Source organism: Schistocerca serialis, chromosome 4, assembly GCF_023864345.2.
Source record: "Schistocerca serialis cubense isolate TAMUIC-IGC-003099 chromosome 4, iqSchSeri2.2, whole genome shotgun sequence".
NCBI lineage: Eukaryota > Metazoa > Arthropoda > Insecta > Orthoptera > Acrididae > Schistocerca > Schistocerca serialis.
Window position 1 is genome coordinate 947,563,161 of NC_064641.1, and position 13,590 is coordinate 947,576,750.

Below are 13,590 nucleotides of genomic sequence, written 5' to 3' on the forward strand. Positions count from 1 at the left end.
TTTGGCTGCCCTCCCTGCCACATGAAATACCACTGACACTGTGTCCTCTAAGACAGTTGTCCCTTGCACGTCTCCCTGTCCTATCTCCTTGTCTCTCACCACCTGCCACCTGACTCCTCACTGTCAGCGTGTCCTCCTTGTACCACTTGTCCTCCTGACCTACACACTACCATTACTACCATGACTGCTCTGCCTTCTGAGTCTTCCTTCTACTGGTTGTCCCTCTGTACTCTGAGCAGCCCCCTGCCATTGTCTCTGTTAGCGCCTGTGCCGGGACCACCTCCTCGCCTCCCCCCTCCTCTCTCTGTACCCCGTCCTTTCCCCTACCTGTGGCTCTATTACTCCCCGTCTAAGCCTGGAGCCCCATTGACACTTGCGGTGCGCCCTGCGCGCCCTCGTTTGCCAGGAGCGGGCCGACGTGGAGTGGAAGTTCGCGCGGAGTAAGCTGTGGATCTCGTACTTCGAAGAGGGCGGCACCGTGCCGCCGCCCTTCAACATCGTGCCCACCCCCAAGAGCGTCTGGTACTTCATCCAGTGGGTGCAGCGCCGCCTCTGCGGGCACTCCCGCGCCGCCAAGAAGGAGCACATGCGCACCATCCGGGTGAGTAGTGCGCAGTGGCTGCATCAACTGCAGGTTCTTATGTAGTCGTCTCAGTGAATTCCCAAAATGATATCATTTTGTAATCATTTGTGAAAGACGTGATCTGGTGTAGTCCAGCTACTGATATCCACTACGCCTTGCTATCCAGTGAAGTGAATTTTCGTCGCAACCTACATCAGTGTAGACATAGTTTGCTCGTCAGTTGTTGCTGCCACTTTAGATCACCGTCCCCTCATTGCACTTGTACATATTGGGGACATGTCGGTGGCTGAGTGTTGATACCACTGATCGAGTAATTCTTACGAGATTGTTAGGAACCGTATCTGATTGTCATGGAACGAATATGTTAAATTTTTTACATGTTACCTTAATTAACAAAATATGAATCATCAAATTATAAAACTAGTTTAACAGTTAGTTACAATCTTTACCACATTCCCTCACAGTCGTCCAAAATAATGGACGATGGCTGTCAAACAGTTAAGGAGAGTATAGAACGTACAAGCATGTTTCTGGGCAAATCTGTGCCGTGACAACACATACATACGCACGCTTCTCCACAATTTCGTGATACAAAATGAACACCTTGACCGAACACTTCAGACCTGATACTCCAGTACTTCCCAGGCTGTGGGATATGTTTTTTAAGACATCTTCCTTATACAATAATATTGTGGATGCAGAAGAAAGCCACTCCCACAGACGATGTATGGTGTGAGAGCACGTTGGCTACTGGGTATATCCAAAATCACTGGAATTTTTCAGGTATGCACTGTAAACAGCCAACGGCCTTGCTGCAGTGGTTACGTCGATTCCCGTCAGATCACTGAAGTAAAGTGCTCTGAGCCTGGTTAGCGCTTGGATGGGCCACTGTCTGGGTCTGCTGAGTATTGTTGGCAGGTGGGGTGCTGTCAGCCCTGGTGAGGCCAATAGAGGAGCTGGCTGGGAGAGCAGTGTGCTGACCACGTGTCCCTCCGTATCTGCCTGTGGGCTGATGATGACACGGCCATTGGTCGGTATCCTTGGGCCTTCGAGGCCTGTTCAGAAGGTGTTTGTTTGTTCGGACATTGCAAAACAGCATGGCTAGACAACGTGAATTTACAGTTTGTTACCATTTGTCAAAGTCTGAAAAATATGAAATCATTGGCGTAAGGGACATGGGAACAGCACACCGACAGATCGCAGAGACAGTTCGCTGTTGTGCAGTGACGACAGAACCAGTTCTGATGAGATGGACTCAGAACAACAGTATGTTAAGAAAGGTAGGCTCAGATACTTCCAGAAATAGTACACCACGAGAAAACCAGAGATTGTTAGACTGCCTCTAACAACAAGAGAGATGTGAACAGCTGAAATGCGGACGGAGTCACCACGAACACTCGGGAATAAATTAATGGAAGCTGCGTTGAGATATCAAATTACCAAACGTCGTATACCGCTGACACCGTACCACAGAAACTTGTAGTCTCGACTTAACTGAGACATTGAGTGGCATTGTGTGATGTTCAGCATTGAGTCTCGCTTCTGGTTGTGGTGGTCAGGTCTTCGCCAACATGTCCACAGATGACTTGCTGAAAGGTCACAGGAAGCAGCGACTGTCGAGACCCGTACCTCTACAACTCATGGGATCACGGTGTGGGGAGTTATTCGATACGGCACCAGGAATTTGCTAACTGCTGAAGCGAGGCAGAATGCTCACCGATATGTGGCAAGAATGGCAAACCCAGTTAGCATACCTTTCATGACAACGGTACCAGATGGCATTTCCCAGTAGGATAATGGAACATCTGACGCCACGAACACCTCGAGGAATGCGCGGCTCTTCACTGGCCTGGCCAGTTGCCCGATTTGTCATCCGCAGAGCAGGTCTGGGATGCGATGAGGAGACGAACACTTTCCCGTCAGCCTCCAGCCAGCAGTCTACATTAGCCGTGTTTCAGGAATGGCAATAAATTCCTCAAAATGACACTTGCAGGCATTTTGCTTCCGTGTCACAGAGAATAAAAGAGTGTGCTCATGCTCGTGAGGATCGTGCACATAATTTGATAAATGTCAGACTGGAGCTTCACGGTGTAACACTCTTCGTTCCGTCGGTGTGACTCTGGCTACCTCAGCTCCGTCAACTAACGCAGTCGCCGTTCCTCACTCGGTGCCTCATGAGGCGTACACAATGATGCTGACTGATTACGGGAATTGTTTTTCTTACATGAATAAATAATCGACCTCGAAAATTTCAAGCGACATGATTTTCACACACGCTGTGACCTTCATCGGGTTCTTAGTCCATGGACTTCTCAGCACCTGTAACCATTCCGTAGATGCAATTCAAATTCTGATACTTACGGCATCTTGGCTGTGCCTGTGTGTAAGGCTCAGGCAAATGACAACGACCCACATCGAGAAACAGTAGGTGAACTGTTCATTATTTCAAAAGTAATCGCCAAAACTGTTAATTAATTCATCCGTGAGACAAGATGATTAATGCCTTATGCACAAATGTATGTGGTTGCCTACGGTTGCACGATTGTACCCAAGCGCACATCTCTTCGTCCGAAACAAATCAACGGCCACGAATGTCTTCTCAAGGGCTCCAAAAATATGGAAATCGCATGGAGAGGGATCGAAGGTGTGTAAGGGCTTCCCAGCGAAACTTGTGCAGCGTAGTCGAAACGACCTCGCGACAAAACGCCCGCACACATCTTGTCATAGTTGTTACGCTAACACTGCCCCTCAAAATCTCCGACGACAGCAAGCAGTAACACGTGACCGGATGACATTCAGACGATCCAGACGCGTAGCTGTTCGTAACATAATGAAAATCTTACCAAGCATTCGATTAAAATCTAGAGAACTAATCTAGTAAACATTAGCTAATTCGCCCCAGAAAGCTACAGTCTAAGAACGGAATGGAGAAATCATTGGACGTCCTTCCATAGTCGTAAGAAGTTGGGTGGAACGGGTCTGACCATCCAACAGGTCCAGGAAAACTACGGCGCTCCCTCAGCCGTATCAGAACTGGCTACGCCGTCACCACACAAATGGGGAGTCATTGACGATGAGCAACGCGAGTGCGGAACACAGGAACAAAGTCTGGAGGACATTTTGCACGACTGTCCAAGAAAGAAGTTCACGGGTACCTTGAAAGACTTCGTAGAACCTCTGCACAAATTAATTATCTGGTTGGAGTCTTTAGACATCCAGCCTCTTTTATCTACTGCCTGTTTTCAATGTTTCTTTGTTATATATACGCTTGTACTGATTCACATCATTTTAATTGTATTTGCACTTAAAATATAATTCTGTAAGCCGTACGATAAATAAATAAAATTCGAGTACGCTGCTGAAGTTTCACTGGCAAGCGCTTACACTCCATACAGTCCCGATTTCCCCCTATGCGAGTTCCATACACAGTTCGGTTCAGCTGCCCCTACTACTGTCGTTTTATGCAATCCTCAATGTTACAGCAGGCCTTCATAAACCACGATCGTGATTTTCATATTCCCTCGCTCGCTGCGCGCAGAAAAAAATTAATAGGACATTTTTGTAGGAAATGTAGTGTAGTTAAGATTTTTTACTGGTGTAAGTTTGGGCTGCAGGCCACGTACAAAAGTTACCTTCAAACGCAACTCCACCCCACACTTACCCCTCATCAGTCGGAATTTTCAGAATGTTGTTCGTGGCACTTCCTCCTATCACTGTATAAAAATTTCGAACTGCGAGAACTACCCCCCGATATTCGACTGTTTTTGGTCTCCATTGATTGGGCTATTACGCAACTAGCGTAATCGGGTACTTCGTTAAAATTATTAATTTTAACGTGTCCGCGATGGTAATGAACGAAAAACTACTTTTGTAAACCATACGTTAAAACTGACTACGTTGACAGTTCGATCCAAGCTTAACCTTTACCAGCACAGCAGTCTCGTAGTCAGAAGGCCTGAAGAATACAACGTTGTAACTGTACATTGTACGCCGTTTAAATTCGGAAAACTGTTAAGTAAAATTTACGCAAACGTCAATTTTACAATTGTAAGTGTTTGACTAAGTCAGTGACATAATAAGTGTGGTGTCACCGCCAGACACCACACTTGCTAGGTGGTAGCCTTTAAATCGGCCGCGGTCCGTTAGTATACGTTGGACCCGCGTGTCGCCACTGTCAGTGATTGCAGACCGAGCGCCGCCACACGGCAGGTCTAGAGAGACTTCCTAGCACTCGCCCAGTTGTACAGCAGAGTTTGCCAGAGATGGATCACTGACAATTACGCTCTCATTTGCCGAGACGATAGTTAGCATAGCCTTCAGCTACGTCATTTGCTACGACCTAGCAAGGCGCCATTACCAGTTAATATTGAAATTATAAAACATGTACCATCAAGAGCGATGTTCTCCAATTATGGATTAAAGTTAAGTATTACATCAACTACGTACTTTATTTGCTACTATTAATTCCTTTACCTTGTTCCAGACCTCACGCCAATCTGCGTGAGCTTAAAAGCGTGCATTTAGGCCTCCTTTAGCAACACGGTGTTGGCACTTCTGCCAACACTTCAATAAGACCACTCAATGAAAACCGAAAAAGATCGAATGTGGGATATAATTTCTGCAGTCGCAAATATTTGTACAGTGCTAGGAGGGTGTGCCACGAACGACATACTATATATCCTCACCAGTGGGGGCTTAGTATGGGAGCGGGAGTGCGTTTGAGGGTAACTTTTGTTCATTTTTATTGAATACTCGAAACTTACTCCCTCTACTGGAAACGTGTCTCATTACAGACTTTAGCTACGTTAAATTTCCTACAAACAGGTCTTACTCAGTTTTTCTGTAGGACTAGTAGTTTGCGCTTAGTGAGCGAGAGAATATAAAAATCTCGCGCGTGGTTTATGAAGGTCAGCTACAACACGGCGTGTTGAGTGAAGCGACAGCGGTACAGCGGTAGCAGGAGCAGCTGAGTCTCCCTGTGATCAAAGACATTCGTGGCCGTCGTTTTGCTTCGAACGAAGAGGTGCAATCAAGATTCCGTAGATAACATCGAACATTTTTCCATGAAGACATCGACCATCTTCTCTCACATAGCGACAAATATATTGACATTTCTGCCAATTACTTTTGAAATAATAAACAGCTTGCTTACATTTTTTCCCTTTACCCTTTATATTTTTCTCTATCTTTCTCCAATTCTGCCATATGCTTGTAGAGCAGACTACCCTGCAACTTTATACTGATATTTATATCACGCTGTATTCGAGAGCGTATTAAAACTTCTTCCTCCCGGTATATTCTCGCTTGTACAACAGCTGTCAACACTTTCTCAGCGTTCATCATTTTTATTTCCATCTATCCATCTTCTGTCCATTTTCCGTCGTCATCTCTTCTTATCCAGTTTTCTTCAGATCAGTTAACTTGTTTTCATTCTACTCCTAGTGGTGCATGGCCACTACTCTCCTATTCCTTACTCCTATGTTCCGAGAGTGGTGTATTGTTACATAGCCTTTTAGCACGCGCTTACGTCCCAAAGGCTTATAACCAAACTTCCAAATATTGAAACAAAGCAGTCACAACAACAGAATAGAGCAGCTGCATCCATAAAGTAATTACACACAGCGAAAAACTGAGCGATGACAAAACAGATTACGCTATTCGACACATCGCATCATTAAACAGTACGCAGTAGACGCTTAAACGCACGCTAGCACACTACAAACATGCAGCCCCTCTTTCTCTGTCTCTTTTCCACTGACAAACGTACACACAGAATTATTTGCACGAGCACTTTCAGCGGAATACAGTCGACAGCTCGGCGACTTTCGCAGTCAAACGACTAACAACGGCTGAGTAATATCAGAAAAAGCCGCTGCGAAGCGGCCTGGAAAGGGAGTCGACAGGCAAAAGTCAGCGAACGCCGCTACAACTGCACAACGCAATCATCATCTAACACAACCGTTGTAATAACCTAAATAATACAGAACTGCATGACACCGCAGCCTGCCAAGAAAAATAAATACGGCTAACAGAGAAGCCTAAAATATTCATCTCACATGGCTTAGAAAAGGGCTACTACAACAGCAGTGTGAGAGAAGACATACGCTATCATTTCTGACAATACATGTTTTCACGGTGTCACAAACGGAGGCCTTAATTTCCGACAGAGGTATCATCCGAGTCCACCAGCGTCAACAGTAGAGTTATACACAAAGTGCTTAGACAGAGGAAACGAAATGTAATTTGGAAGTAACACACAGTTAAACAAAAGCATTATGTCACACGTGGTTGTTAGCATCACACTTAGATAGTGAACTGACATTGTTTAGTTCCAGTGTGATGGACGTAGAGGAAATATAGGCAGAGTTTAAACATATGGGGTTTCGTTCTCTGAAAAATAATGTGCCTAATGAGGGGATTAAGGACGGAAAAGACCCACCTAGTTTAACAACGAAAATCGGATAATGCTAAAGAAGTAAAGACTCGTGCACTGTCGGTTCAAAAGAGAACGCACAAATGAAGCCAGGTAAAGGTTAGTAGAGATTCTTGCTTCTGTGAAAAGATGTATGTACGAAGCATGCAACAAATACCGCCGTCATATTTCAGCAAAAGTTCTTGCCGAGAACCCGAGAAAATTCTGGTCCTATGCATAATTGCTAAGCAGGCCTAAGTCTTCCATCCAATCACTCGGTGGCCAGTCTCGGGTGTAAGCTTGAAATTTCGCGTTCAATAAATCGATCGCGCTGGAGTATCGGACAAACACACCGTCGCTTGATCGTCGCGCAGTGTCTCTGGTATAGAGAAAAAACTGAAGCAACTGAAGACAAGAAAGTGGCTAGGGCGGTTTTACTGAGGGTGCTCTGTGGCACCGGCCCCTCACACGACACGCGTTTGTCGCGTATCTCTCGTCCAGAGCACAGTCCCAAGTGACTTGAAAAGGCGCACGTGACTCCTGTATACAAGGGTAAGAGAACTGACCCACAAAATTACAGACCACTATCCCCAATAACGGTGTGGTGCAGAATGATTGAAGATATTCAGAGTTCGAATATAATACGTATACTAGAGACCCAAAACCGTACGTCCAGCAATAAGCACTGTTTTAGAAAGCGTCTGTTGTGCGAAACTCAGCTTACCATTTTCTCACATACTGTAAGACGAGCTACTGACGAGCAACAGTCCATATTTCTAGACCTGCGAAAAATTTTTGACACGTTGTCCCACTGCAGGCCGTTAACGGAGGTACGAGCGTATGGAGTAAGTTCTCAGATATATGAGTGGCTCGAAGACTTCTTAAGTAATGTAACTAACTATGTTGTCTTCGACGACGAATGTTCATCAGAGACGAGGATATCGCCCAGCGTGCCCCAGGGAAGGGCGATAGGACCGCTGCTATTTTCTGTACACGTAAATGATCCGGCACACAGGATGGGCAGCAGTCTGCGGTTGTTTGCTGATGACCCTGTGGTGTACGGCAAGCTGTCCAAGTTGAGTGACTGTAGGAATACAAGATGAATTAGACAAAATTTCTAGTCGGTGTGACGAATGGAAACTATCTGTAACTTGAGAAAAATATACTTTAATGTGGATGAGTAGGGAGAACAAACCAGTCCTATTCAGATACAGCATTAGCAGTGTCCCGGTTGACACAGTCACGTCGTTTAAATATCGAGGCGTAACGCTGCAAAGTGAACGAGCATATGAGGATTGTGCTGGACAAGCTGAATGTTCGATTTCCATTTTTTGTTGAATTCTGGTAACGTGTCATTCATTTGTAATGTGGACGCTAGTGCGACGTGTTCTGGAGTACTCATCGAGTGTTTCAGATACGCACCAGATCGGATTAAAGGAAGATATCGAAGCAATTCAGAGGCGGCCTGCTATATTTCTTCCCGGTAGGTTCGAACAACACGCAGTGTTGTGGAGCTGATACGGTAACTCAAATGGGAATTCGTGGAGGGAACGCGACGCTCTTTTCGAGGAACACTATTGAGAAAAATTCGAGAACCGGCATTTGAAGCCGACTGCAGAGCGATTCTACTGCTGCCAACATATATTTCGCCTAAGGATCACTAAGGTAACATACGAGAAAGCAGTGGTCATACGGAGGCAAGTAGATAGTTGTTTATCCCTCCCGAGTTGAACATCAAAAGAAATGACTAGCAGAGGGTCAGCGCATCCTCCGCTACGTCCTGTACGGTGGCTTACGGAGTACGTTTGAACAGAGACCAACTGTTTCAGAAGTTCTCATAAGAGCCGACTAGATAACACTGGATCTAGCTAGATCTGGCCGATAGTATTCTGTATGACGGCATGGCCGATTGTCGCGTTCTGGTCGTGTTGCTATATCCTGTTCACTATGATGAGCGTTTTGTCGAAACTTGGCTATCGTCGGGTGTGTTTTCAGTTTCGTTGAATCTGCCATCGTCTGTCTGCGGCTCCAGAGTGTAGTGGGGATTCATATGGAGGACACGGACGACGACGCTGCATTTTTGTCTTCCTTATGAAGGGTCATAATCCTCGACGTCAAATTTGACGTCCGATAAGCAACAAAGGATACGATAGTAGCGCTTTAGTATCTTTTCCGATCCTCGCACTTCCAGCACAGGCGTTTCTGAGTATTGTCATGTTGAAACGAGAACGGTGTATCCATTGTCTCGTAATCGTGCAGCAGAAAGAATAGAATAAGAGTGTAATATCTTTTTTCTCTGTGTTTTAAGCGAATGTCACGATACGCAGTGTTGTGCGCAAACCTCTCTGTGCGACTTCAGAGTACATAGAGAGCATATCTGCAACGCCTTATTGAAACGTTCTGTGCCGCCATTCGTCTCTGAATGGTAGGCAGTTGCCATACTGCGGGTGATGCCGCAACATGAAATCTCTGATACTAGTCTCGACGAGAAAAGTTTTATACGATGAGCCATGTCTACTACAAAGAACTTAACAATTTTCGGAGCTTCAGCAGTCGGTATAGCTTTGGCGACAGCATAGCAGGTGAGATAGGTGTGCCTTTGTCGATTTTGGGAACATTCCCACGGGGTGTGATTCCAGTTGGATGGAATGGTGCTGCTGCAGGTGCGATTGCTAACGGCTGCTCTGCAGGTAACTGTGGCGCGTGCGTTCCTTACAGTGGCTCACGCTGTGTACTCGTGTAACGCGCCGGCGGGGACTCTACCTGCATCTGACTCTGTCTCAAGTCTTCACGAATCCCAGATGACCGGATGTTGAACCATCACGGAAACTCTCCACGATATCTGGCTGTAGATGAGCTGGGACGACGAGCAGCCATTTACCGCCACACTGGGTCATGGTCCCTCTTATACAATAACCCATTTATTAATCGGAAATCTCCTTTCATCGTTTCCTCCTTTCCCAATGCGTCAGTGACCTCCCCTCTGTTCGGCAGGAATTTCGTTTAATGCGGCAGCGATGACTGAAATTTCACCCACACTGCTTTTCTGCCAAAGGACTCCTTGAAAGGGCAGTTGGCACCCTTGTGTTTGTAACGGTTTTTGTATGTCACTGTGACGTCATACCCGTGAAGCCTCAGTGTCCACCCTCGCCAGTCGACCGACGGATCCTTCGGGTTAGTCAGGCAGCACAGATCTAACATTCTGCGTGGTGTCTGTTGTTCTATATCGTGTCTCCCTACCACTTTCGCGCAACGACGCTCTGAGCGTGTTTTTTAGGGAATTGACTAGTTTGAACCTGGGACTTGTAGCTGGTAAGGAGACGCCAGACCACACATGACATGTAGAGTTCAGAGGAGTTCAGTGATACTAGCGATGATATAACCAAATACTTAATGATTTCAGCGTCAGCTCCACTGCACTCCCTGTAAAAGAATCTTAATACTAACTAAATTTAGTGGAAGGGGTTCAAGGCTTTCCTATTTTTAGTTAGCTGGTAAAATAACGTCGAAAAAGCAGTTAAGTTTACCATTGGAAATTTTATTCTACTCACAAAACGTTGTTTATAAATTGCACTATTGATAAAAGGAAATGTTTTAATACAGGATGGTAAAACCCAACTGCATTCAACAAAAATGTGAACGAATATTCCTTGAGTGGGTTTCCAAGTTCTACAATGCATCGAAGGATGACCTATGCCATATCACATCTATAATCTAGGTGTAAATTAAGTTTCACAAGAGAGAAAACTATCAGAATGGTGTACAGTGACCCTCAATTATCTTTAATTACTTATCTAACTTGTCGTAAATTACAGTGGCTGATGTGGCTTCTCAATAACTATATAACAGAAAAATCATTGCGTTTCAGATTTTTACTTCAAGTGGCAAATGTGAACACCATGAGCTTTAATTGACGATCGACACTAGTATTACGCAAAAGGGGGGTGTAACAGATGAGACTTCTGCAGTTCTGAGTAAAAACATTATGCGCTGTTATGCGGCATCGCGTGCGTTCATTACCTTGTTGGTGTTCGTCAGGGGGAAGCGGGCAGCACAGCTCCGCTCACCTCGCCGTCTCGGAAGCAACTCTCTCCTATCTTCTCCTTACTACAATTTACCGAAGTTGGTTTAAAAAAACTATCTGGCTGTGTTTTCATCTGCCCAATCAGGGTCTCAATGTTAACGTTAAGCTCCACCTACAAAAATTCTGTCTATCCAATGAGAAACTTTTTTTTTTCTGGTGGGGCAATGTTTTTAAAGTTTGCAACGTAACAGAGACGCGGAAAAGTCTCACGCTAAAACTTGTGGCTGGGGTGGACCTTTTAGTGTTATCGTAAGATCTATACTGTTCTTCTGGAGGACTCTAGCTTTTAACATGGGCTGGGGGGTGGTCCTAGCGGTTAGCTGGCGACGTGGGTGTCCGCCCCTTATCGTAGGGCCTTCTAGCTTAACACGGTTCTGCTCTCGGCTTCTGTTCTCGTTTCTCCCCTCGGAACTGCGTCTGTCTCACGGTGGGAAGGTATGGCATTCTTGTGTTAGTTTGTGGTATTCCATTTGCTCACTCGTTACTCGTATTACTTTGGTTAATTTAACGTCACGATTTATTCGGAGCTATGTGACATACTACTGGATTTGCTTATCATGTCAGGGTTTTCATGGAAGGTGTTGGATTTGCCTGACACCTTACATATCACCACCCTCCGAACTTAATTTTTGTACTGAAGTTAGGCAATGATTGAATCGTTGTCTAAGCCAGTCAAAAATTATTCCGTTATCTAAATTTTGTTGCCTACTGTTCAGCCACGTTATTCTGTTCTATGCTAGTTTGTATTACTAATTTATATTTTTATATTCTTTCACATTATTATCCAAAATATCTTTGTACTGACAAATGAAGAATATTTTTATTCTATTATAATTATTATTTTTTAATTATTTTCTTTCTTTATTTAATTGTGAAGTTTGTTTTTTAAGAAGTTTGTTATCGAAAGTGAGGAGTCTTTCACATCGATTTTCTTTGAAATATTGTTTTTATAAATGTAGTAATTAAGTAAAATCTATTCCTAACACATTTTCTAAATATCATGTACAAGTAAAATGATTTTGTTTCTAGACACTCATTTCAACATTGTTACACTAACAAATAAGAATTATTTCCAAGAATTGCTTTGACAAAGAAATATCCTAACAAATGGTACAAATGTTAACAAGAACGGAAAACATCCAACAAGATAATTTTTTATTCTTTGTTTTTATAAGGAGAAAATAAGTGGCATATAGTTTTGGTGTTTATTATGCCTTACTTTTGTTCTTTATATACTGTCCATTTCAGAACTAATGACTTATTTTTATCGATAGTCTATTTTTTACTTAAGTCCCTAGTCAATGACTGTTATTTTGTAGTTTATTAGCTGTCTGGTGTGCTTAACTTATTTAGTTTTTCACACATTTCTTTTGCACAATTCCTACATCACATAATTTGATTTCACACATTCACACAATCCTATGAATGTTTAAGCATGGGGTTGGCGAATGTTTTTTGCAGGAAGGTGATGGACTTGAGCGAGATGGATGTGGGCAAGTATTTGATGTATAGCTTTGTTCGTCGTTCCTTGTTGGCTTTGCAAGTGTGTGTTGCTGTTGTGGAGGTCCCATAATGGAATGGAGCTGTGAGTGCAGAATCTCGTGGTTTACTGGCTTTGTATACGTGAAAGTCATCGTTATGTGTCGCTGAAAGCGGTTGTTTTTCGTTGTAATACTTAGCAGACGACTAGTTTACAATAGGATAGGTATTTGGGAAGGTATGTCGTCTATTCTTCACCCATCTTCTCTCTTGGTCTCAATCTTGCGAATCTTCAACTTCTGTTCTTCCTGCTTTTTCTCTGCTTCTTACTTGCTTCTTGGTTCTTCTCTGGGCAGCATATGGAAATATTTATTGATAACTAGTCGCTTTGAAGTTCTCCTCTTAGTAACAGTTTGTTAAATTGTTTGGGCGTGTCCTTTTAGCTTTGTGGAAGTTTTCTTCAGTTTCGTGCATCAGCGTGCTGTTTAATAGCAGTAGCGTGACTTTTACACATATTTTTTTGCCAGTGGTGGCTTGCCCCAGCGGTCTTCTCGTAAGGCCGTTTTTTGCTCGCTCCGCTGAGTCGGGGCGTTCGGAGACCCTTCTGGCGTTCGTTGTCCTGTCGTGTCTCTGCAGGGTTCCGCCACTGTGTGCTTCCGTGTTCTGTCCCAGCAGGGTTCCACCACCCTGTGGTTCAGCATGGCAGCAGATTTATTTGCTGCCCACTTTGGCTACAAGGGCCTTCTGTTGGTCTCGCTGTCCTTTCCCTTCTCTCGACGCTTCTACCTTGTAGGAATCGTGTCTTGCTAATTATGTCCTTTCCTTTCTTGATACTTCTCGCGTTGCAACTTGTGGGTCGTTGCATCTCGTCCTTGCTGGAGTTTTGATAATGGTTCTTACAAAAAGTTTTACTTATAATCATCTAACATATGTCTAGTACCTACATTGTTTTACGCCTTCTTAAAAGCTTTACAAATTTCGGCGCCCTTTCCATGTTACAATTCTAAGATATTTTGAGTCTTAACATCTACC

At 44.2% G+C, this 13,590-nt stretch overlaps 1 protein-coding gene across 1 annotated transcript in view; it reads left to right on the forward strand.

Moving 5' to 3' along the window:
• LOC126474851 (transient receptor potential-gamma protein-like) overlaps nt 1-13,590 on the forward strand; it is a 528,586-nt gene that overhangs the window by 339,069 nt on the left and 175,927 nt on the right. Inside the window, exon 12 of the mRNA XM_050102331.1 lies at nt 407-601. Within this exon, the coding sequence (XP_049958288.1) occupies nt 407-601 (195 nt within the window). The remainder of the gene's footprint in view (nt 1-406; nt 602-13,590) is intronic.